The sequence below is a fragment of the Sciurus vulgaris genome (genome assembly GCF_902686455.1).
Source record: "Sciurus vulgaris genome assembly, chromosome: 8".
NCBI classification, from domain to species: Eukaryota; Metazoa; Chordata; class Mammalia; order Rodentia; family Sciuridae; genus Sciurus; species Sciurus vulgaris.
Window position 1 is genome coordinate 48217735 of NC_136468.1, and position 27766 is coordinate 48245500.

Below are 27766 nucleotides of genomic sequence, written 5' to 3' on the forward strand. Positions count from 1 at the left end.
GTAAGATTCAGGAACAGGATGCCTAAAGGAAATATATTTGAACCAAAGAATTTGGAAGGAATAAAAATAAAGGAATGGAAAACACAGATACTGTGAAGCAAATATAAAGCCAAAGAAAGCCAGCGTTGAATTCCTACTACCAAATGAAATAGAAGTTGGTGCAAAACGCATCCCAGGGGACAGGGAGATGTTAAGATAAATCAAGAAGGTGTAATAATACTGAACATGTACGTAACAACAAAGATTCAAAACATAAAAGTATACATAAAAGTATAACCAAAGGAATTACAGGAAGCAATAAACAATAGTAGCTGGTGATTTTAACATATGCTTTTCTGAATTGGTAGATGAAGCAGACAAAGTCTAACCCATATTTTAAAAGATATGTATGTATGTGTTTGCATTATTAATCTTATTTTTATATACGAAAAACATACAAACTTTGCACCCAGACACAGAATGGGTGTGCCTTCTGCATACACAAGGAGTATTAAAACTGTTTATGAACCAAGTTTCAAAAAGTCTCAAAAGTTCTAAACAATAGCTGGTACATGGAAAATATGTTTTCTGAATAGTGCGCAATAAAGTTAAGAGCCCAATAAGAAAGCAAAACAAAATAAAGTTCTATATGTATGGGAAATAAAAAAAACATACCTCAGAATAATTCTTGTGTTAAGAAGGAAATAAGAAATGACATTTAAATGACAATGGTATTCTACATGTAAAAAACTGACACGTAGCAAAAGCAATATTCAGGAAAAAAATTAGAGCTTTGAATACACTTTTCAGAAGTACAACCCATTAAAAATTAATGCTGGGTGCGGTCATGCATGCCTGTAATCCCAAGGGCTTGGAAGTCTGAGGCAAGAGGATCAAGAGTTCAAAGACAGCTTCAGTAACTTAGTGAGCCCCTAAGCAACTCAGCAAGACCCTGTCTCTAAATAAAATACATAAAAAAAGGCTGGGGATGTGTCTCAGTGGTTAAGTGCCCCTGGTTCAATACCCGGTACCAAGCTAATATAATCTTTGTAGCAGCTTTAAAAAAATATATCTTTAGTTGTAGATGGACACAACACCTTTATTTTCTTTATGTAGTTTTTTATGTGGTGCTGGGTACTGAACCCAGTGCCTCACGCATGCTAAGCAAGCGCTCTACTGCTGAGCCACAACCCCAGCCTGCAGTTTTTGATTAATGAATGCACTCTAGTCAGATTTTCTGTTACTTAGCATAGGACACTTAGCTAACTAGTAGAGGGTGCCATAAAATTTAAGAGAGGACCAGGAAAAAAAACCAGCATGAATTGAATATATAAAATCCATAAACTTAGATTAAAAGATTCAATATGATAAAGTATCACTTCTTCACAAATTTACTAGTTTAATCTAATTACAATAAAAATGCAAAGAAAATTATTATAAGGGAATTAAAGAAGATATTCAAACGTTTTCTTCAATAAGAAATTTTTCTTGAATAGGAATTTTAAAAAGAGAAAACTAGATGTATCGGATTTATTCCATCGATGCTAATGTGTAATCTAAAAACGTTGCACTGAAGGAAAGTGAAAAGACGAAGCAGAGAAGGAAGGCCCAAAGCAATCCACAGTTCAGGCACAAATTCTGTAGATAATAATGCAGCTCTCTGATCAGAGGGAAACAGGCAAATGAGCACCACCTCGTCAACTTCTTGGCAAAATTAAATTAGGTACCTGTCTGACATTGTACCATGAACCATCAGTACATTCTGATACCATTCATTCACGAAATATTTAACCATGAATTATATGCTAAGAACTGTGTAAAGATACAATCATGAGCAAAAACAGAGCACTGCTGGGTTTAGTAGGAAGATATGTAACAGGCCAAAAGTAGGACCGATGGGGAAAATGTCAGCCTAATGAGCTTTGCCTGAGAAATATAACAGGTAATTTTGCTTAAAACAAAATTAAGAGAACCTTGTAATATGAGACTTTGCAAAGACTCCAATATAACACGACCCTTTTCTGTGTATAATCCTCTGAAAAATGTGTAGTGCTATATACAGTATTTGGATGTCCGTGAATCACATCAATAAACTTTTAGATAAACTTTTAAGACTGTGATAGTGGCAGTGTACAAGATAAAAATGTAATGAAAGAGTGCAACACAGTTGCTTCTGAGAGCAATCTCCTGAAGAAATTAAAATACCAAGATGTTAAATATAAAACAAAAAAGAATAAAAGAATTACAAGTAAAATTATGTAATATTTGCCTGTTCTTAAGGTTGAGACAAACCTCTAATTCTTATACACCAAAATTACTGGCAAAATATAAGTTTTGCTAAGCAGGCTAAAAATAAATCTGTCACGATATATAGAATGGATCCTCATCATGCAACTATCTACATGATAGCTTCCTTAAGTTGTTTTTCAAAATTTTCTCTTGAAGGTCAGAAAGCAAATAATTTGGGATTTATAGAACATAGGGTCTGAGACAATTCAACTTGACTAGTAAAGTATGAAATTGGCTACAAACAAATAGTAAAGAGAAGGGCATGGTTGTATTCAAATAAAACTTTTATCTACAAAAAAGCAAAACCAAATACAGAAACTAAAACAGGCAATAAACCAGATTTGGCCAATGTTATATAGTTTGCTAACCACTGATCTGGTCTAGATGAGACAGTTGTCTATACAATGGTGCACACATAAAACAGTATTTTCAGAGTATTGACTTCTTGGTTCAATTCAGGAAATGCAAAGTATAACTTCCCACTATCCTATCTGTGATTTTTAGGCTCTGTAGCTCCTATATAAGAATGTGAAACATTCTTCCAGCTCCATTATCTACTAGAGAATAAGGGTCATATTCATCCATTTTGAAAGAGCCCTATTATAAAGGCTTTTTGTCAGGGCACACTACCTTGATCTCACTGCCTCCAATACTTGTCAAAGTTGGACTGATAGTTTAAACATTCAAGAAAGATTTCTTACAGAACACATATTCTACATACTCTATTAGATAACTTATATTCTTAGACCAAATCAGAGCTACAGAAAAAACAGATATCTAGATAGTAATTCTTCATCTAGCCACTACCAACAGAACTTTTCTTTTCCTACATTCCTCTTTGACTTTAAGATATTAGTTAACACAGAAGGTCTTTGTAAGAAATGAGGAGGTGGGCTGGGAATGTGGTTCAGTGGTAAAGCATTTGCTAGCATGCATGTGGCCTTGAGTTCAGTCCTCATCATTACAAGAAAAAACAAACAAGAAAGAAATGAGGAGGTGATAAATAATGATACCTTCGTTTTCAACAATGGAGGATGCTTCCCCAAAACAATGAAAGATCAATTGCTGTTTTACATGCTGGGGTTCTGAGTAGTTAATTTAAAAGAAGAGTTTATGTGGTTACTACCTATTTGCTCATTCAGGATCTTTTCCTGGCCCTTCTCTAACAGTTCCTTTCCTCAGAAGTTGACCTCTGCACACTTTGTATTATCCAGGCTCCCACTGCTGGAGTTTGTGGAGGTGTGGAGGTGCTCCCCACCAGGAAGAGAACAGCACTGGGAAATGGGCAGATATCACCCTTGCCCGGGAAAGCAGTATTTAGTAGTGGCTGCATCTTAAAAAGCTGCAGGTGTTCAATGGCCCTCTTTCAAAATGGGACTCTCTTTCCTTCTCTTTACCCATTAAGCCAAAACATGGTGACAGCTTCCTGCTGTTGCCAGTCCCTGTGCGTGTCACCATTCCTCGTTAGTTCTATCAACTCTGTTCAGAGTCTGTTCATTAAACTCTTCAATTAAACCCTTTGGGTATGCCATCTGATTCTTATTAGGACTCTGTTTTAGGAAAAGAAAGAAAAAGGAGCCTTTTTAGAAGCACTGCCTTAGAGGAAAGCTCATCACTTGGGGGAAAAAAAAAAAAAAAAAAAAAAAAAAAAACTCTAGAATTTATTATGAATTTTGCACACTCTAAGTTTGAAATTATGGGCTCTATATGTTTGTTGCAAATTGCCACTATGACATATATGAAGCATTTAAATCAGTGATAATGAAATGAAATCTTAAATTTTACTCCAAAATTTGAGACCCAAGAAAATCTATTTAAAAGTTTTCATTTGAAAATTGATCATTCTTAATACTTATTTGATCAAAAACATACACTTACTAATGAAATGGACATATATAAATATTCTGCAGATCAGTGGCTTACCTCTTTGAACTTGTGACTGAGCTTGCTTGTGTCCAGGTCTGATGGGGAAAACATGTCCTCATTCTCAGGTAGCTCAAAGACTTCAATGGCCATGTCACCACCAGGAAGAACCGGCCCTACCTCATCCTCTTCTTCATCTGTGGCATATTCTCCTGTCTGAAAGGAAGGGGATTTCAGAAATCCAGCTGTCCTTAACCCAGGTGGAGATGGTTTATTAGAAAACATTTTATAAGAGACATAAAAGATGTCACCAAATGGTAAAAGTGTGTAAGTCAGTTTTTAAATTGAGCATGCCTCATGCAGCCAATGTTATACACAAATGTTAGTTCAAAGATCCAAAGGAACAAGTCTGTGCCACATAAATGTTCATTTCTAAAAATTTAATAGAGTAGTAGCATCTGTAGTATAGCAACAAGTCTTATTTTTTTGATCTGAGTATTTGATGATTTTACTAAATAAAATTACATAGCTAAGGGAGATAAGTAATTTCTTTAAATGCCCAACTTCTGTGTGAATAAGTCACCCAATATTGGGAACAAGTTACCCTATATAGGAAAGAAACAGAGATCGAAGATTCATACAGTTTGAAGGGACCTTAATTAAACCTTGCAAAGATTTAGTAAATTAACTCTTCTAACCTTTAGAATTGAATCAGTTCTGTTTTGTTTGTTAATTGCTGTGGTGGTTAACTAATGAACTAAAGTATAAACTGAAGTTCTAACTCACAGAGTATACATGTATACAGTTCTACTTCCATAGTACTTTAACAAAATTATTTTATCAATATGAAAAAAATTTTTTCATATAAAATTCCAGATTTTCAGCTTTTTTGAGAAAACCAAAGATCTGTCAATTTAGACACCCTGTGACAAGATAACAACTGGCAAAGATTGCAGCCACTGCCCTCGTAGGCAGTCATTCACTTTTTAATACACCAGAACTTCCCAACTCCACATCATTCTGCTGTTAGCTTCACTCCTTTATAACATCTGTGGGTCCCTGTAGATATCTGAGTACATGACCCCTGGAATAAATGTTCCTCTTTTCTACAAACTTCCTTAACATTATTGAAAGTAGCTCCTCTCCTAGCAGCATCAGGCTATGAGGTTATAATTCAAAATAAGTGCTTGAAATCTTTATCCTATGATAAAATTTAAAAATAAATCATTGATTCACAGGGTTAAAAAGACAAAGTTCATTTAATTCAGCCCTGTCCTTCAGGTAGTAGTTTAATATATAAAACACAGATAGGAATTCATACTGCCTTCAAAAAAACCTTCATAAACAGTACACTGAATGATGTATTCCTTTGATTAACAGGGCTCAGCATTTGCTGCTTTTTCTTTTTGTTCCACATTTCATTCTTTCTGCTAAACCTGCATACTCCCCTTTCCCCCCTTTCCTTCCCCTTTTATACAGTCATTGTCACAGATTGTACCTTTGTATATTGTATTCCCATTTACACAGACTTAGAATCATTATTTTGCACATTTGCCTATTAAATTATACAGGAAAAAGAGTGAAGTTACAAACCAAAGCAAAAATATAATGATACTGGATTTTATATTTACCTATGCAGTTGCCTTTACCAGAGGTCTTTATTTTTTCTCATGGCTTCAATTCACTGCCTACTGTCTTTGCATCTCAGACTGAAGAACTAACTCCCTTTAGCATTTCTTGTACAGTAGGACTACTGGTGATGAACTCCCTCAGCTTTATTTATAGTTTCTTCATTCTTGAAAGACGTTTTTTCATTCTTGGTATCTTTTTCTTTCAGGACTTTGTCATCCTACTGCCCTTTGGCATCTATTATTTCTGAAGAGCAATCAGTTGTTAATCTTTAGGTGGAGGCTTTGTAATGAGAGTAACTTGTATTTTGTTGCTTTCAAAATTCCCTTGACTTTCAGCAATTTGACTGTAATGTGTCTCCATGTGAATCTCTTTGTTCATTAGGCTTCCTGAGAGTGTATAATAATGCCCTCAAATCGGGAAGTGGTCAGCCATTATTTATTAAAATGTTTTTTCTTCCCCTTCTGTACACATCCCCTTTTTAAACTATGTCTGCACATGAAGGAAATCTGATTATTAACCTCAGTGTAATGATTCTCAGTGTCTGGAAAAGCACTATTTAATTGCCTCAGACATCTTCTTTTTTTTTTTTTTTAAGTGAATTTTTTAGTTTCCTCAACAGGTCAGAATCTCTGTAACTGTCTTCGTAGCTGTCCTCTAACTTCTCTCCAGGTTCTCCATATTTCTCCAAGTTGTGAAGCTAGAAGCAGACACAATTCCTACAAAGGAATTTGGGGGCCACAGACCACAATAAACCACGTTGCCTCAGTATCCCTCGGTTTCTACTTCCTCACAGAGGCTATTATCATGAAGATCTTTACTTTGGAGGCATTTGTGTAGAGAAGTAAGCTCAGTATCTTTCATGTTGAGCAGTCATTTTTCCAAACTGGTTACAGAACTCCCCACCTCCCTGCTTCATACCCTCAAATAAAATCAGAGATGCTTTGACTGAGGGGGGGAAATAAAGTTTGGGATCAGGTGTTCCAATCATTTTGAAGTTATACAGCTGCTCAGTAGAAACTAGTCTGAAAAATGTCTAAACTGCAAATACCATTTCAAGGGTCTCTGGCACTTGGCAGGGTAAGGTAGCTGAAGAAGGGGACTGGTTGGTTCCAAAGGGCTTCTGTTTGTCAGTACAATTACATTTTACAAATCTTAAAAGGGCTTTAATTTTAGATATGGTATGGTTCTTATGGTATTCTGTAAATTAATCTATTTCCTACTTACATATTTTTAGAACAACAGGTACTTTGAAAATACCAGTGATGTTTACTAATGGAAATGTAGCAAGACTAGTAAGTACACAATCTCGGGATAATTTGCTTAAAGTTTTCTTGTGGAGGTATAAAAATGTGAAATTTTTTTAACCCTATCATCACTACTAGCAGCAAAATTAAGTCTCTAGTTTTAAAGCTTAAACCCATATATAATATTTAGTTCTGTATAATCAATGTGATGAATGACTTGTTAAAATTTTAAGTTAAAATTCAAAGTTCATATAAACCATAACAGTATGGTACATTCTAAACATAAGTTGAAAAAAACTATTTGATTTACTTTTGCCAGCCTGAAAATGAATATTTGTTCACTATGTGTGAGTGAATTAATATAAATATGTTCCTAGGATGTGGCCTGACACATAACAAGATCACAACAAATATTTAAAAAAATAAATAAATCCAACTGCATTTCCTTGGTACTATCTAGAACTTCCCAAGGAAGTTTTCAGTGTATCAAGAAAACGAAGAGTCATTTGTTAAAGAAGTAATGTCCTGTCACATTTTTTTTTTTTTTAAACACAGGATTAGGGTATATACAACATAGGCAATTCTTACATCTAAGTACAGTTTTGGCTTTGTCATATATAATGTCTCAATGTTATCTTGAAAATTTAAACTTATCAAAAATTCTTGCTGCTCTGTTTTTGACTTTGTCAGTTACTTCTCCCTCCAAGTTCCAAATTACATGCAACTGTACCAAAATTCTTATCATTCATTTCATCTTTCCATTTACTAATATTTTTTTCCTTTTCAACTAGCCTTTATAAGCATCCTAAGGGCAAAATATATCTTTTACTACTTGAGCCTACTTTGTACTTATTATATGCTATAGACAGACTGTTCAAAAACTTTATATTCTATTGTGTATATGTACCAAAGTTTCATTATTCACAAACGGTGTGATTCTACTTCATGTACAACCAGAGAAATGAATAAAAAAATTTAAAAATAAATAAAAAATTAAAAACCTTTGTATTACCATTCCCACCCTGAATAGACTTCAGAATAAAGAATGCACTTATTATAGACCCTCATAAACATCTGAACACAAAAGGGTTACATTTAGTGGACTAAGAATAATTAGTTCTTCTGATTCTATTTATTGAAAATGAAAATTATTTTCATGGCATGGAATGGTAAGTTAGTAAACCTCAAAATTATATTGGACTAAGTCTGTCATCGTGGAGGAAGATGGACAATGCTGTACAAAAATATTGTTACAACAAAATATTTCCATTGACAGCAAACTGCTTCTATTTTTGGTCAAATTAGAAGTTTTTCAAAGGCAGAAGTAATATCAGCAGAGTAGGAGAAGGGAGAGGAAAGGGAAAGAAATGCAGAATAGATTTGACAAAATTACTCCATGTGCACACATAAATATACTACAGTGAATTCTACCTTTATGTGTATCTATAAAGTACCAACTTAAAATATTTAAATGAGTGGAAGGTAGAGCAGCAGAGTAGAAGGGAAATATAGGGAAGAAGGAGAGGAGGGAGGAGGGGCACTAGGGACTGAAATGGAGTAAATTAAATTCCATGAACAAATAATTATGTCAAAATGAACCCAACTACTATGTACAACTATAATGTACCAATAAAAAACAAAACAAAACTTTCAAATACCAGAGACTCTTGATATTATTTGTCTCAACCTGCAAATCTACTTCAAATGTGGCAAGGATAGTTCTTAGGTCAAAAATATAGGTAGCAAATGTTTCACGTGCTATCTACTTTCTTGATTAACATCTTTTACATTTGAATAGTCCCATACAAAGGGGAAAAATGAAGAAGAGACCTTTCATAATATACTGTGCCCAACATTGTGTAGTCCCTAACAACTACTTGATATGGGTATTAATGTACTATCTTAATTTGAGGTGACTGAGACTTAAGAGACTTTACCAAGGACAATTAGTCAAGGTGTTGAAGCTATATCTAATACATTCCAAAGTCTGTATTCTTTATTCTATGTTATGCTGCTTCCAGTTGATAGAAACTAAAGCTTTGCAGAAAAACATCAAGAATATATCCCTTTCATATATCCTCAACCCAAAAGCCTGGTGCATAATGCTGTTATGCTGAGAGTCACCTTTCACAACTTTGAACATTATCATTCCATTCATTTTGAAGACTTGCACCTGTGTTTACTGCCCTCTTCTATTCTATTGTGATCCTGGGCAAGTGCATAGAAGTCCCCTTTGAAAGGATGGGAAGCAGTAATAGGTGAGTTAATTGCAAAATGAAGAGAGGACTCTGAAAACCAAACATAAACATAAACACATTTACACTTATCTTAAATCACAGAACTATTCATTCATTTGCCCATCTTTTAATTCCAGGGCCATGTTTTATTCTTGGCTTATGAGTGTTTGCTGACTGATGTTTCACACATTCTCTTATAAAAACTACAACCATAATGTATGATCTATAAAAATTATTGCAGTATCTTTAAAATGGATGAAAATGATTCTAGCAAGAAAAACTGGGAGTTAAATTCCTCTAGATTTTTAAGGTGTGCCCTTATCTTTCACATTTCTTCCCCAAACCTAATTTTGTTTAGCTATTTTTTTTTAGAAACATATCTAGTGTTCAGAGATAAAACAACTTTCTTTACATTCACATTACATCAGAGCACTTAATATTTTACTAAATAGCATTATTACAATAATTATTGTGCTGACACAAGTATTTGTGTCACCTCTTGGTAAAAACAAAACTTTTGACAGGTGGGAGCAGAAATGGGTAAAACACAATAGCTGGAGATATTGGTCTAGGCTTTACAGACACAGCAGAAAGTATCACATTAGTGAGTTAGAGAAGTGGGGGTGAATGAAAGAACCTTGGTTTTGTGGTCACTTAGATTTAAGTTCAAATTCCATCTCTGAGACATTGGAACTGACATTCTAGTCTAGACATTCTAGACTGAAGCTTTGATTTCTTCATCCATAGAGTAAGAAAACAGTAGTTACTTAACAAAGTTGCCATGAAATCAAATTAGACAGTGCTTGTAAAGTACTCAGCACAAGACTTGGCACATGGTAGTCTCAAAACAATTCATTGTTGTTGTTGCTGCAATGGTAACACATTAGACCTTCTCCAATCTGTACCTTGTAACTAGAAGTTTGCTAAACTTTGGTCTCATAATTCTATAGATCTTGATGCATACATCTTTTTTAAAGCAAATCGGTCATTCTGAAGTAAAATGTACCTTTCATTAGAGCTACTCCTCTTATATTCCCAGTTCTTCAGCAGACACTAACTTCTACCAACCCCCTGCCCCCAACCTCCATGCATCCATGCTCCTCATTGCCAGTTTCCACCCACCAGAGTGGTTCAAGGTGCATATCTCTCTTTATCAGAAAATCCCAAATTGCTACCTTTAAGACTTTCTGAATCTGCTCCTTTATCCCACTGTATGCCTTACATCACCAATAACACTTGGGAGTGTTTATATCTTTTTTTCCCATCAATTTCTTTCATCTAAGAGCTCCTTGAGCCCACCAGGTACGATGTATCCCTGCAATTCTGGCATGGCTAGGGCACTGTTTGGCATGTAGTGGGCACTAAACAAATGTTTACTGAATAAATTAAGACAGTTGCAGCCACATCTGCACAGCACAACAGAGCCTGATTTTCTTGTTAATCTCAGCCTTTCAGTATGAAATATAGTGAAGCACAGCTGCAGCTGGGACCTAAATGACCCTTTGGGGGATTTTCTCTTGTTGTTAGGTTCAACCATTAGCAGTAATTTTTGCTGCAGCAATGTTTGCTCTGGTAAATTCAGGGAAACCAAATGGTGCTAATCATAAAAATAGCCTTAATTGTGCAGTTTTTGTGCAAATTTGTTTACTGAACATGAAACTGGTTATATATATTTTCAGACTCAGTTCTGAGAGAGAATAGGAGAGAGCTGTTTTTTTCTCTGGAGCAGAAAGATCACAAACTAAGATGTGAAGGTTTAAAATTCCTCAGTCTGCACCAGCCATACAGATGGCTTTCAGCAAAAGCATCCCCTTCTCTAAGAAGGAATCTCTTTTTTACACTTTTTGTCAATGACTTCATTGTGCCCTAATTCTGTAATGTTTGGCCACTTTGAATGCTGTTTGCTCACCTATAAAATGGAAATAATAGCACTTTCTGCATGAGGCTGAGTCTTTACAATAATGATACATTCAAAGAGTTCATCACAATGCTTAGAACATGCTAAATAACTATGTGGCTTGAGAACTATGATTATTTTCACCACCCCTTATTTCTCGAAGACAATGCCATAAAGTAATGCAACAAACAGGAGTATAGGCTTTGGGCCTGAAGAGACTAGATCCCCAAAACACAAAAGAATATTGCAGAGGCATTATAGGGGACATGCCACTTAGTTTGTAATTTTTATGGTCTGTGCTTCTATAAAATAGTATAAATGATACTAATCTCATAGTATATTGAAGGATTTCAAATAAATACATAAAATAATATGATGTATAGATTTTCATATACATTAAATTAATTTCAGTTCCATTTATCATGTCATTCAAAATTTCTTGTCAAACTTTTGTTCTCAGAATGTATCTGGATTTTCACTCCACTCTTACTATCTAGCTTCCAAGTAAAGCAACAGCTAAAATCCATTTCTAGATTATGCATATGACCCTCTGTTTCCTGCCTTCAGGCTCTTAGCAACTCAGGTCAGTGGTAACACTACCGACAAAGTATTCTTCCTAAAATTCTAGAGGTCAGACCTGCCAATATATCTTTCCAACTATCCAAACTCATATTTTCCTTCTTTAATCTTTTTTCTAGCAGTTGTGTTAGTTCACAAATTAGCATTTTATAATATCTCATAGCTTTCTTTAGTTTTTCCTTTTAGAGAGTATACTCCAAGAGCAGGGACACTATTTCCTGCAATGGTGGGTAAATGCTACAAGGGCTCCCAATGATCCCTGCTTCCTGCACGTTCATGCTCTTGTAAATTCCTTCGCTGTGAGTGTAGGCTGGACCTAAAAACTCATTTATAACAATCAGAATACAACAAAAGTACTTCTGAGATGAGTGTACACAAAGATGGGGCCTTGCATTTCTTCAGTCCTCTTGCTCTTGGTGAGCCCTCACTGTTGGAAAGTAAACTGTCGTATTGTGAGGATGAAGAGGCCCACGTTACACATTACAGGGAACTGAGGTTTCTGGCCAACAGCCAGCAAGAACCTGAGGCCTGCCAACAGTCACATGAAGGAGCTGGGAAGTGGATCTTCTGAGTTTTGCCGACAGCTATGAGCAAACTTGGAAGCATATCTTCTCCCAATTGAACATTCAGATGACTGCAACTCTGGCTGAAACTTTATTTATAACCTTGGGAGAGATTTTGAATCAGAGGCATCAGTTAAACTGACTCACAGATAATGTAAAGTATAAATATTTCTTAAGTTACTATGTTTCGGTGGTAATTTGTTATGCAGCAATAGAAGGGGATGCTGTCATAACAAATACACACACACACACACACACACACACACACACACACACACACACACACATAACCAGAGAAGTGACTCTGGAAACAGGCAGTGAACAAAGGCTAGAAGAATTGTGAATAGTGTATGAGAGCAAGCCTAAACCACCATGAACAGATCATTAGTGGAAATCTGGAAGGTGAGGAGGTCCTTATTATGTAGTGGTAGAAAGCTAAGCAACATCAGAAAGCAAGAAATGTTCCTGGCGAACTGCTGATCTCACTAAGTGAATTTCTAAAGTGTTAAAGGTGCTGCCTGATTTTTTTCTTGATGCTTACAGTAAAATGTGAGACACATAGATAGAATGAGCATACTATTAAACAGAAAGGAACCAAGACTCAATAGTTTTGGAAGTTTTAAAAATTTAAATCTAAAATTAAGAAACGGCTTCCAAACATAATTCAAATCCAGGGTACTGATAGGAGAACAAAGTCTAAAAGCAGAGGGCATGACAATACAATATTAAGAATTCTGAACTTAGGAAACCCCAACTTTATATAATGGGGAGTAAGCAAGTTTCTCACTGCCCTGAAGAGGGACACTATCTCTATTTTCCAAAACTACTCATTATACAAATATCACTGGATAGAAAAACTGAAGCAAAGGCTATCCATGCCTCGCTCATAAGACATGCAGAGGCGAGACGCAGGGGAAACGGTCTCTCAACATTCTCCACCCTCATATCTACACTGCTTATGGCTTGTGGTAAATTTTCTCATGAGTTTGACACTCCTGTGGACACACTGATCAATGTGACCAAGGGCATCCAGTGCTAAATCAATTAATACTATCTCACAGCACATAATTAAGAGTACTATGAATAGGACTTTAAGTAGCAGAATTAGTTCAACTTTCAGTACTGGGATCAACTACATTTGCTAGTCTCCTAGAACCATCTGGCTAAAGAAACCCCATAAACCATCAGGGTCTAACTTAGAAACCCAGTGGCTTTCTCCATAAGCTTCTGTACTGACCTTTCCACTTGGCTCAAGGTATTATTATACTTAGATAGTATGTATTAGCAGGATATATTAGTGGACGCACAGACTTAGCTTTGGAACACAAGGAAGAAGTACGGGGTCTAGAGCAGTTCTGTTTTCTGGAACAATTTTGGTCAGCAAGTTGAGGCTGAGCCAAGTGCCTTCTAGAACTGAGGCGGTGCAGCTGATCACATCCGCTCAGATGGAAACAAATTCCATACTACCTTATCGAGTTAAATTACTCCAATCATAAGGATCATTGTTATTAGTTATTTCTCAGGAAAGCTGCTCCAAGTAGTCATGGATAACCTTATTTCAGAGGGATCACTACAGTGAAGGCTACATAATTGAATGGTGGAGTTTCTTAAAATGCTTAAAACATTTTAAAAGATTCTTTAAGAGATTCTTAAGAATTTCTTTAAAAAGTCTTTCCTTGGGCTGGAGTTGTAGCTCAGTGATAGAGCACTTACTTGCTAACGTGAGCAAGGCCCTGGGTTCAATCCCCATTACCACAATGGTGGGGGAAAAAAGAGTAAGTACACAAAAATATTTATGAGGTATAACTGGGAGTAGGCCCAAAGAATTTGATCAGTTTCCATAATTTGTTTCTATAGTTTGAATCCTCAAACTTTCATCTGTCAGTCTGTAATTTTCCAAATGAGACCAAACAGGTCATTGGCAATAGTCTGAGAGCCATGAAAACTATAACAAGAATTATCAAAGGGACTATTGGCCAGAGCTCTAAGTATTGACCCATGCAGCAAGTGACCATGTCAATCTGTGGGTCTGAATAGCTGGTGCAGAGGTTAAAAAGCCCAGAAGATAGCACCAGACAATCTGGTTGAACCAGTGAACCAAGTCCAGGCATTTTTAAAAATGCTATAAATTGAAGGCACCACTGAGTCACAGGTTCTGCTTCAGAAAAAGAGATGGCAGACAAAATCTCCCAAATAGAAACAGTCACTTGTTCATGTAAATATGAGACACTGCTGGGTAAAGCTCACAGTTTTCTTCATTTTTTTTCTCTTTTCTTTGGTCTTGAGGATTGCACCCAGGGACCTGCACATGCTAGGCAAGTCTTCCTCCATTGAGCAAATACCTCCAGTACAGCAGTTTTCTTGAATCTGTCATTTCTATTTGACAAAGTGCTGGGCTCTTCCAAGCTTTTGGTTATGAGTTCAAGTTGACCAATCTCAAACTGAGAAGCTGGGACAGAGAACTGTAAAGCCTCCAAGGGCTCCAGACATTCAGTTTCAATCGGAGAATAGTTAGTAGATTAGTAACTGCTTTTTGTTTTTGTTTTTTAAAAGAGGTTGTATCTGGTGGTTGATAGGGCAAGCAATATTGTGTTGGAAAATTCTGAGTATTCTGGCAGCCACTAACTGAATAAGCTGTGAGTTCCCTCTCTCCTTTTGGAATTCTTCATGAATTCTGATCGACTACCGGAAGGAAAACATGGAGAATGATCCACATGCCCCACTATCATTGCTCTACGGGTGGCAATCTCTGAAGGTGAGAAACACCACTGACACTAATGGGACAAAGAAATACAGGCAGAGAACACATAAGCTCCGTTATACGTTTAGTAATAGAAGCGGCATTACATTGTGTTTGTCCAAGGATCCCTTCCACAAAGCCATTTTCACATTCCTTCTCACTGTAAACCACATCATATAAATTGAATCTGGACATGTCCTCACCATAGGACCAGGTGAGATGGTGAGCTGTGAGCCAGTATCCATAGAACCATGAAGTAACTGCCAAATCTCCACAAAGTTCTCTAGCATACCCCAAGGGATTACATAGTAACTGCTGTCCCTGGAGGACAAAGAGATCTCAGCCCCACCCTTTGTCATCCTTCATCTTAGAGCAACTAAGGTCATGGTAGAGGGAAGAGGAGGCATCAGGGATGTGGAGGCAGACAGCAGCTCTCTGCCAGTCACATGCACATTCGCTTTCAGTTCTGAGTAGTGCAGTGATTACTCATGTTTTAACCTAACTCCAACACTGACAAGCATCTAAAGCACATTATAAGGTGGGCCATGATCATTGGCACCACCTATTTAGCTCTGGGAGTCTTTGACTCAGCAATCCTAAACTTGAATTCCACAGCAGGAACTCTGTTATGGAATCTATCTTAATCTGGGGCATTTGCTGCCTTGTTATCATGACAGCATCTCTTTAAGCCTGATTTTAACATAAGGGATAGAAGAGTTTTCCAGGGTGATGAGGCTGACAGTTTTTCATTCTCTAGTGCATTACCTTCATCAGCAATACAGATGCAATCTGTACTGGCAATGAGGGCCCAAATATTTACCTCGGGTTTCCACAGGGGTTTGTCTATCTCAGAGAAATCGCCCTGACAGAGCCAACATTCCTGTAGAACAGGCAGGACCCACTGCAAAGAACTTGGAGACCTTTTACTATCTGGAAGAATCTGAAGTTGATATGACAGACACAGAGGCATGCAAGAGGGCTGAGTCAACAGGCAGCCCAACTGTAGCTATTTCTCCTTAACCAGCACTCTGCCTCAGCCTTATTATCTCCCCAGTGAACCAGCCAGAGTCTAAGAACACTAGGTGTCCAACCACAGTGACTGAAATTACTTCCTTCATGCTCAGTGTAGGTGTGGGTTTCTGTAAATATTGTCAGAACAACTGGATCAGGACCTTCCTCGAAGCCAGGACGTGTTTTCACACAAGTTGAAACAAACCACCATAATTTTTGTGCTGGTTCCTCAAGCCACAATTTTCCAAGAGTGATGACAAGAGGGCCTGATGAGTCCTGCATAGGAATGTCTAATGATGGGTCAGGGGAGAAACTCAGAGCTCAGGTAAAGTGAGTCTTTTATACATAAAGCATGACCATCTTTTGATCTGGAGGGACAGACTCTATCTTCCCAGCCAGTGTACTACACAAACACTTGAAAAGACAGCCAAGAACAAAGGGCAGTCAGTGCCTCAGAAATATGAGGGACCTGCAGAGAATTATTTCCCAATGATTATCTAATGGAAGAAATGTCTGCAAATTCAGATTATTTAAGAAAGTCTAAACAATATTGTTCATTTACCTCTGCAAAAGCTTTCTAACCATTACTGCTTTCTATAAACTCTGTTCTACAGGTAAACTTGTCTTTCTGTTTCTTGAATGTACCCTATATTGCCCCAGCTTCTTGTACTACAGAAAAACAAACAAAAACAACAAAAAGACAATTTGCAAACAAAAATTGAAACCAGAAACCTAAAATTCATGCTTTTATTTTGTGTGTCCTTAGTTATATATAATTATTTCATGCTATGGCTATTGGCCCTTTTGACAGGTTGCCTTTTGAATAATTTAAATTGTGTAGCGTATGTATTTATTGTTTCCACAAAACAGCAAAGTTGTTTGTGACTATAAAATAAATATTATTCCTTTTAATAAATGTCACCTATTAACAAAGAGATAAATGCCATTGTCTTTAAGTTTCTAATAGATAAACTCTACATGAGGAGGGAACAAGTGATCCCTCTTTTTCCCACTGAGATCCTGAACTAAATAGTCAACAGACCAAAGTAGACCTCTATAATTCAAATGTCACACTGCAATTTCAAACTGGCAGTCTTCCTTGAGTTTCATTTTACTTGCCAAAGAAACAATGAGGTACTTATTCTGATGCCAATAGAACTGTGGGAAGAGACTAAGAGATTTGTATTCCCTGAATTTTTAATCTGCAGAAGAGGACAACTACAGTTACCAAAGCAGCACATGTAATTATTTTAATAATCCTATAATTATACAACTAATAAAATCTTGCAACATATGGTATCTTTGTATAAAAATAAATTCATATGATTGCAAAAATGACAGTAGATCATCAAACTGAACCAGAAATTAGCCACAGGATTTAAAGCACACACACAAAATGAAATCAACAAAAATGTCACGATGGTATTTTTATGCGTAATAAACAGATTAATAATAAATATAATCTCAGCATTATATTATTCTCCCAGGGTGAACACTATCCTTCCCTCACATGACTACCTTCTGCTTCGTGACAGCAATTCCTTCTTGCCAGGGTCTGAAAATTCAAGACTCCAAGTTTTCACCTTGGTGTTCTTGGCATCTTTAAATTGAATAACTCCAGCTCTGATTGCACTGAACCTCTTCCAACAAAACCCACAGCTTTAAGCCCCCTACAATATATATACTGAGTCAGAAAGTCTGAGGCTAGGTGGAGAAATTTGAATTTTTTTAAAGAAGTACCATGAGATTCTCACACTGAGGTGAATTTCAAAGAGTTTTAAGCCATTTTTTAAAGTTCTCAGGACTGTCATTCATTTCAGAGCAATGATTGCTAAATGTAGACTACTGTACAGAGCAGATTCTACATTTTATTAAGTACTGAGTTGACACAAAGACTATTTATAAAATAAAGAAACAATGCATAAAGATTGTAACACGACCAATGAACAGCTTAGCACAGGACAGAGGAGTGTTGCTCCACTGCAGTCCCCCATCTGAGCTTCTTTGACTCATTTCACTCACTGACCCTTCTGAGAAAATTCTGCTGAATTGTTTCATTCTTAGTTTGGATTTTTGTTTGTTTGCTTGTTTGTTTTTTACTATACGTTAGTATAACAGTGTATCAGTACATGGTTTTATGTAATGGAACCACACTGCATGTATTCTTCTGTGCCCTTTGTTTTTAGCAGGATGCTCCTGAGATTGCACGTCACTGTGTGCTGCTGAAACAACTTGTATCATTCCACTATACACACAACATATCCTCATGATGATAAATTCAGAAATGTGTAATTTTTTTCTATTCAAATACAACCTTATACATGAGTGTTATGATTCATGTACATCAGAGTTTCACTGAGGTGTTTACCAAGAAATAGAATCTTTGAATCAGCTTTACTAGATAGTGCCAAATAATTTTTCATAGAGGCTGGGCCAATTTATTTCCCTATGAGCAGAAAATGAAGTTTTCCCTTAGCTTACAACCTTCCTGAACTGAAAACACTTGATCTAAATCAATTCAGTAGGTATAAAATAGTATTTCGTTTGGTTTTTAATTTCTACTTCCTGATTGATCACTAATATTGTTGGGCATCATTTGCCACTGAGGTGTCTTCTGTGACATGCCTGTTTGCGCCCATGGCCCATACACAGTCTTTTCCTACTTGCTCATGAATATGCTCTTGATATAATTCTCTTTCAATTACTTATTACTTATTTTTCAGACATTTCCTTCCAGCTTCTGAAGTACCTTTTCACTTTCTTAGAGGTATTTTAAATAAATGGAAGCTCTCAGTTTTAATGTGGTCAATTCTCTCAATCCCTCCCTTTATGTTTTTGTTTCCACAAGTGTCTCATTTAAGGAACTATTTCTTGTACTGAGATCATAAAGACACTCAATACTGTCTTCTGAATTTCATAGTCTGGCCTTTTGTATTTGAACAGTCAATCCACCTAGAATGGAATTTTGGCATAGAGTGAGACTGGGGTTCAATTTCACAAAAAATTTTTTTTTTTAAATTGAAGAGCCTAACATTTCTTTAAACATATTGAGTGTTATCTATGTCACAAATAAAATTTCCCTATGTGAGGGGTTGTTTGTGGATTACTTGATCAATGTGTTCATTCCTTTGCCCTATGGTCTAAATTACAACAGTTTAATGATCATTATCTCTCTTTTAAGGTATGAGAAATGTTGTGGGTTTTTTTGGGTGCATTGTTGTTTCATATATTTTAGCAACAACTTACTAAAGTCCATTTAAATATCTTTTGGAATTGTTTTTACTAGAATTGCACTGAATATATAATCAACTTAGAGAACACTAACTCAATTAAGCTACTGAATCTTCTAATTCATAAACAAGATTTCACGTCCTTTCATACAAGCTTTTCAAAATGCTTCAATAAAAGTTTATTTTTCCTCACAAAAGTCTTGACCATCTTTTATGCTTGATACCTTAAAAAAGGTAAGTTATAAATTATTTTTCCTATTGACACATTAAAAGATTTATATTTTATATTGTGGATCATGAAAATTACTAATGTCTTATTTCTAATACTGTAGGTAGTTTTATAGTTTTAAAAATGAACATTCTCAAAACAATCATATATGAGTATAAAATTATACAAGAATGTTACAGTTTTTTCCTTCTTTCCTATCTTCTTCTGCCTTCTGGTACAATGTCAAACACAAGAAGTGATGGATTTTCAAATGTTAATCTATACTTGCATTCATGGATAAACCCACATCTAGCCATGACATCATCTTTTTTATATGTCATTAGATTTTGTTTGATAAAAGTTTGTTCAAGATTTTTTGCATTATGTTTATGACTGGAAAGGATCTATAATCTTTCTCATCATTGCCAGGTTTTGGTACCAAGGTTAAACCTAATTACCTCATACATCTTATACACTCAAGGTTTTACTGTATTCCACATCAAAGCTGAACTAGTCTTATTTCTATGTCCTCTGAACCTGTTATATGTAAGTGAAGATATTTACTCCAGTTTGATATAATGGATGGTACGATAATTTTGAAATTTTCTTTTCTTTCTTCTTTCCCTTTATTTCCTTCTCCCTCCCTTATTCCTTCTCCCTTCCTTCTTACCCCCTTCTTTCTATCTTATGCTATTTGTTACTTATGGTGTTTTATTTCTGTGAGTTTTGTACTTTGAAATTATAAACTCATATTTCTAGAAACTTTAGCTATTAATAAATGTGAATGCCCCAAGGAAGGAGATGCTTTTTATTTTTCCTCCTGAAACAGAATACATTCAAGGCTCCTTGTGATAATGGTTCCTCAGAGTGAATTTTTCATCTCTCCCACTTAGCACTAGGATTTGATACTGGTGACGTTCCATGCAGCCCTTGGATGGTAGATTTCTGTCTACAGTGAATTACAAAGCCCATGACATTCTGGCTTTATGATGGGGTGCTCCAAATTAGACATCCCATTTTGTGTAGGTCTTGAGTTCTGTCTACCATAACTCAAAGCAATATCAATTAGAGAAGCATCATAGTAATTAAGAATAAATAAGGTAGGATGATTAAAAGAAGGCAGACATTAAAAAGTACAATTTCATTCAACTGACATTTCAGAATTGGCAAAATTAATCTATAGTGTCAGAACACAGATTGAATGGCTGCTTGAAGCTTAAAGAGACTACAAAGTCACATGAGGTAACTATTTGGGATAATAGAAACATTCTTTATCTTGGTTGTGGTAGTGGTTATTTACCAAACTGTTAACTTAAATATACTTAAAATTGGTGTATTTTATTGTATATAAATGATTTCTCATTAAATATGATTTTAAATTGGGAAATATAATGAAAAATATATCAAATTACACATTTAAGATCTGTGCACTCTACATCAATTTTATTTTACTAATTCCTTTTAAATCCCTTTAGCACCTGGAACTCCAGAACTCAATTAGAGTTTTTACCATACTTACTAGCATCAATATCAGTTTAAAATGAGTGAGCCATTATCAAGCCTCACAAATCCCCATGATAAGACAGCTTTAACACATTAATCCTTGGTCAAGTTGCCATTCAGTCTTTATTGCTCATGAAAATGTATTTCTATGATCGAAGACTATTTCCAAGTTAATATACTAGGAAGGAGAAGAAGGCCACTTATGCAGTATTGATCTTGACATAATTTAGGCTATTTTCACTATTCTGTTTCTATGGTGAGTTTATTCAGTTATGACTAAAAGGAAGTCATGTCAACCTGGTCACTAAGTTGGTATTTTAAAGTTCCAAGGTTTTCAAAGGATGAAATGTGCATATTCATTTTTTTTTTTTTTTTCTGATTTTACATGCCAAGGATTTCAAGATAGTGTGACAGAGATAGGGTTTTTTTTCCCAAATTCCTGGTCTCTCAAGACATTCACAATGTGATGGCAAACAAAAGGTCACAGAAACTACTAAGTGCAGATTATTCCTTTAGTCGTTTCCCTATCTTTAATCTCTATCTTACTAGGTTTGACACTGACTTTACTCTTGTATTTTATACAATGAGTTGGGTTTCAATTCAGTTCAATTTCTTGGCTTTCCCTAAACTACCTGGAGCTATGCTCATCCCTGTATGTACAAAAGATCCACAAGCCATGGAAACCTGTTATTGAAGAGATAACAAGCAATGGGGGAAATTTATGGGTAAAGAGAGAGATACACATAGTCCTACTGATTGATTAAAAAAGGGCCCCTAACTCAGCTGAGAGCCCAACAAATCTTTATGGAGAAAAAAAAATCATGGAGGAGATTAAAACCTAAACAGAACCCTGAAAGGTGAGCCAGATTTAGTGAGTATTTAAGGGCAACAAAGAGTGGGTGTGGTGAATGGCTTCAAGGTAAACAGGAAGAGCAAAGGCCTGGCACAACCTTGGGATTCCTCTCCAGGAGAAGATAGGTGGCTTCCTATTCTAGTGAGTCTGATTCTCTGACTGTAGTATTTAAGAATTTTTTGATAAAGAATTACATTCAACTTATTGAAAAAAACAATGTTTTTAAGGTTGGAAAAATACTGTTATTTGTGTTTGTTTCTATATCATCTTTTCAATACCGCAAGCTCTGGGGTTCATCAGTGTAATGTAGCATTATTCTAGCATGGTTTCTAGGGAGTCAGTCCCAATCTCCTCACAACTCAGAAAGGAGGCAGTGAAGGAAAAGCAGAACTGAGAGATGCGTGATAAAATAAAAGCTCTAAGACTCAATATTACAAAAATCTGAGACTTGGAAAGACCGGAAAATAGGTTACCAGAGTAGAAAACAAACAAACTCAGAGTCCCCTAACCCTGAACCCAAACCTGGGGATGAGAAGGGAGGGAGGGGCAATAGAGAGAAAGAGAGGTGGAGAGGAAAGTGGGGGGGACAGAAAATCTCTTAAGCTCACCTGCTTAAAAACATTTGGAAAAACAGACAAAATTTGAAAGTACAATGATAACAGAAGGATCCTTAAAACAGAGTAAATAGCTTAAAAATGAAATCATGAAAAGAAAGCTGAGCCAGAGATCTACAGCCATCTCGCGGAGTCTTCAGCTAACCAGTTACTCCCTTAAATCTTCCCATCCACAGTTAGCTGCAAATTAAGCCAAAGGGAAGTCCACTGCAGTGAGACATCTTAAGGATCTGGCCAGAAAGACATCTAGTAAGACTACTACTAGCCCAAAATGCTGAAACCCCTTCTCCCTGTCTCACTACAAACAAAGGGAATGGAATGGGCTGGTGGGGATCTGTGCCAGAAAGTGCACCTAACCCTGCTCAGCCTCTGTGACACAGGCAAAGGCACAAACCCTGTGCAGCATGCACTCACTGAACTCAGAAACAGCAACAAAGCAGCTTTGGCCCCAGTAGAGGAAAGCAGATTCTCCAGGCCCAGACCACTGACATTGGGGTAGGGAGCAGGAGAAACCAAGGACATTACCCAGCATCCTGGGCCATACCAGAGTGAACCTGCCTGAACATCCAGTGATAGAGACCCAGCAGGAAATTACCATAGTCTATACAGCAAGAATGGGAGGATCCCAACCTTATTAGTGCCCTGCCTGACCCGTGATCACAACTGCCAAGTGAAAGGGCATTGTTTGGATACTGGAGGACCTTACATCAGACACAGTCAACAGAGAGAATCTACGCCTGCCATTCACAAACTGGGACAGTAGAAACTAGAGTCCAGGTGAACCACTGGAGACCCTTTATAACAGTAATTTAGAGAACGGTAACCTCTGGGGAAATACTTCAGCGCCACAGAACACTCACAACCAGAGTTCCTGCACTCACAGACAGCCACCAAGATCTTTATTACCATGAAAAGAATTCTATTAGGGTTAGCAGGTATATGGTGAACCACAGCAATCACAGGGATACTTCAGAGTCTGCAACCTATACTACTGTACACAGTAGAAACAACCAAACCACAACACTACACCCTCCAGAAGTCAGCAGCAGGCCCCTGAGCTGAAAAACCAGAAGCTGTTTGTAGGAGGATCATGTCAACAAGGAAACTGGCTCCTGTGCCCTGGCAACTCTGGAGAGATACACAGGCAAAGACTGATGGACATCTGCTAAATGTCTAAACACAAATGAAAGTCACACCAAGATTCAACAAGAATTTTCTTCACTTTGACATGGTTTACTATAAATAACTCTAAAGTCAACTTTGATCATATAAATAACTCTAGCTTGAATGATAATTATTAACTCAACAGCCAACATTGTACCTTTAACCCATTTGAATGTATTTCATCTAATGGTTTAAAGCATTAACTGGAATCAATCTTCTTATCTTTGTTTTCCTGGCTCTAGTTTATACTTACTTCTCTTACCCCTTATTCATTCTCTAGTATTATCTGTTACTACCTCAAATACCAACCATTTAGCTATTTCTCCTTTTCACCTTGGTATAAATTATTCTTTTGTGTATTCTTTCTCTCTCTCTCCCTTTCCTTTTGGCCCAATATTTTTCCTCCTCCCTGCTTTTTGTCCTCACTTAACATTATCATGTCTACTAAATTTAGCAACTAATTTTTTTTACCTATTTCAGAATTTAATTATAAGTTTATAGTTGAATTTGAGGAGCTGTAGAGAATAATTACAACAAGTCTTTGTTTCTTATAAGGATACACAGAATGATGCTTAGCTCCAAAGTGATCATAGTAAATAGGGCTCAATGGCATCCCTTAAAGTGGTGCTGATATTGGAATTAGAGGTCACACATTGACTTAGACTAGCATTACCTGGATATTCACCCAACCCAGGACTCCTAAAAGAAAGAAGCTCACATAGTAGTTCTTTGCTTAAAAGAAGAAATCAGAACTATACAAACAGATGAGTAGATATAAATATGAAAAACCAAAGGAACAAATCATCCCAAACAGCCCATATGCTTCAACAACAGACTTCATTGACACCACAGTGGAGGAAGTATCAGAGAAGGACTTTAGATAAAGTTTATAGTTAAATTGTTCTATAGGCCAAAAGAAGATATAAGGAATTAAATTAGAGAGAAAATACAGGAAATAAAATATCAGTTCAACAGAAGAGAGATTCTGAAAAAGAACCAAACAGAAATCCTCAAAATCAAAGAATCAATAAGTGAAATTATAAAGTCAATGGAAAGCATCACCATTAGATCAGACCACTTTGAAGACAGATTTTTGGGCCTTGAAGACAAATTATATAATTTTGAAAGTAAAGTTGATCATAAAAGATGTTAAAAGACCATGAACAGAATATTCAAGAAATCTGGGATAACATCAAAAGGTCAAATTTAAGATTTATAGGGAAGATGAAGGCTCTGAAATACAAACTAAAGAAATGTACAATCTTTTCAATGAAATTTCCAAATCTTAAGAATGAAATGGAAATTTACATACAAAAGGTATATGGGACTCCAAATATACAAACTCATAACAGATCCACTCCAAGAAACTTTATTAGGAAAATGCCTAGTACACAGAATAAGGATAGAATTTTAAAAGCTGCAAGAGAAAAATCAATGTCACATTTAGAGGTAAACCAATATGCATTTCAACTAAATACTCAACCCAGACATTAAAAGTCAGGAGGTCCTAGAAGAATATATACCAACTTCTAAAGAAAATGGATACCAACCAAGAAAAATTAAGCTTCAGAACTGAAGTAGAAATAAAAACCTTCCATGATACACAAAAGCAAAAAGAATTTATAACTAGAGGACAGTACTATATAACATACTCAATAAAATGTTTCATGAAAAAAATGAAAACCAGTATAGGGAGAAATAACACTAGAAGAATAGTCAACTAAAGGAGAATCAAGTCCAATTTAAATATTACAAATTATTCAAAATGGCAGAAAATTAAAAATTATCTCTCTAAAATAACAATAACACTGAATGTAAATGATATAAATCTTCAAACAAACAAAAGACAGAGGTTAGCAGATTGGATAAAGAACAAGACACAACAATATACTGTCTGCAAGAGATTCACCTTACAAGCGAAGACATTCACAGACTGAAGGTGAAAGGCTAAGAAAAGACATACCACTCAAATGAACTTGTAAACAAATGGGTATCTATTCTAATATCGGACAAAGTGAACTTCGGGCCAAGATTAATCACAAAAGATAAAGTCACTTCATACTGCTTAAGGTAGTCATACATCAACAAGGTATAATGATCATAAATATTTATGCCCCAAACAACAGAGCATCTATGTACATCAAACAAACCCTTCTCAACATTAAGAATCAGACCACAATAAAATAATACTAGGTAGATTAACATGACTCTCTCACCAATGAATAGATCATCCAAACAAAAACTAAGCAAAGATTCTACAAAACTAAAAAATGCAACTAATAATATGAACCTAACAGACATCTACAGAATATTTCATCAATCAGCAACTGAATTCCCTTTCTCTGTAGCAGCACTTGGAACATTTTCTAAAACAGACCATAATTTAGGTCACAAAGCAAATCTTAGCAAATACAAAAAAATAAGAAATAATAACTTACATTCTATCAGATCATAATGGAATAAAATTAGAAATCAATGATAAGATCAAAAATAGAAACCACTCTAACACCTGGAGATTAAATAATACACTTCTAAATGAAGAATGGATAGTGGAAGAAATCAGGAGAGAAATAAAAAAAAAATCTTAGAAGTAAATAAGAATAGGAATATACCATATCAAAATCTCTGTGAGTATTAAGGCAGTTCTAAGAGGAAAGTTCATAGCACTGAGCTCAGATATCAAGGGAACAGAAAGATATCAAATAAATAATCTAACATTATACATCAAGGTCCCAGAAAAAGAACAAAAAACCAACAGCAAAATCAGCTTAAGATAAGAAATAACTAAAATCAGAGTCTACATTAATGAAATTGAGATTAAAAAAATACAAAAGATCAACACAACAAAGAGTTAGTTTTTAAAAGGATAAAAGCAATAAACCCTTAGCCAAACTAATCAAAAGAAAGAGGGGAAAAAAAGAAACTCAAATTAACAAAAATTCAGGATGCAAAAGCCAATATCACCACAGATACTACTGAAATCTAGATGATCATCAGAAATGACTTTAAAAATTTATATTCTAATAAGATAGAAAAGTTTGAAGATATTGACGAATTCCTAGAGATAAATAAACTACCCAGACTGAACCAGGAGGATATAGAAAACTTCAACAGATGAAATTCAAACAATAAAATTGAAGCAACAATCAAAAACCTTCTAACAAAGAAAAGTCCAGGACCAAACTGATTCTCAGCCAAGTTTTATTAGACCTTTAAAGAATTAATACTAATCCTCCTCAAATTATTCAATGAAATAGAAAAGGAGGGAACTCTGTCAATCTTATTCTATGAGGTAAGTATCACCCTGATACCAAAACCAGACAAAGATACATCAAGGCAAGAAAACCTCAGACCAAGAACAATGATGCAAAAATTCTTAATAAAATAGTCACAAACCTCATACAAAAATACGTTAAAAAGGTATTATGCCATGATCATGTGGGTTTCATCCCAGAGATGGAAGGTTAGTTCAACAAACAGAAATCAATAAATGTAATCCACTACTTAAATAGACTTAAGGACAAAAATCACATTATTATCTCAACAGATGCAGAAAAAAACATTTGAAAAAATGCAGCACCATTCATGTTTGAACACTAGAAAAACTAGGGATAGAAGGAATTCACCTCAAATTGTAAAGGTTATAAATGATAAATCCAAGGCAACACTATTTTAAATGAAGAAAAACAGAAAGAATTTCCTCTAAGAAACAGGTACAAGAGAAGGATATCCACCTTCACCATGCCTATTCAAAATAGTCCTTGAAATTCTTGCCAGGGGAATAAGACAAGAGAAAGAAATTAAAGGGATACAAATAGGAAAAGAAGAACTCAAATTATCTCTGCTTGCTGATTATAAGGTCCTATGTTAGGAAGACCCAAAAAACTCTACCAGAAGACTTTTAGAGCTCATAAGTGGATTTAGCAAAAGAGGACACACAATCAATACCCATAAATCAATCACATTCTTATATGCCAATGGTAAATCTAATGAAAAAGAAATGAGGAAAACCTTCCTATTCACAATAGCCTTAAAAAAAAAATACTTGTGAATCAATCTAAGAAAAGAGGTGAAGGACTTCTACAAAGAAAACTATAGAACACTAAGGAGAGAATTGAAGAAGACCTTAGAAGATGGAATGACCTCTCATGCAGAGGTCT

At 35.7% G+C, this 27766-nt stretch overlaps 1 protein-coding gene across 12 annotated transcripts in view; it reads right to left on the reverse strand.

Moving 5' to 3' along the window:
* The window catches only part of PPP1R9A (protein phosphatase 1 regulatory subunit 9A), a 355775-nt gene that overhangs the window by 57317 nt on the left and 270692 nt on the right, over positions 1 to 27766 (reverse strand). For all 12 annotated transcript variants that reach the window (XR_013765931.1, XM_079152241.1, XM_079152237.1 and 9 more), the window contains one exon: positions 4192 to 4347. Coding sequence is in view for 11 of the 12 variants with exons in the window: in XM_079152241.1 (XP_079008367.1) it covers positions 4192 to 4347 (156 nt within the window). In the remaining variant the exon portion in view is untranslated. The remainder of the gene's footprint in view (positions 1 to 4191; positions 4348 to 27766) is intronic.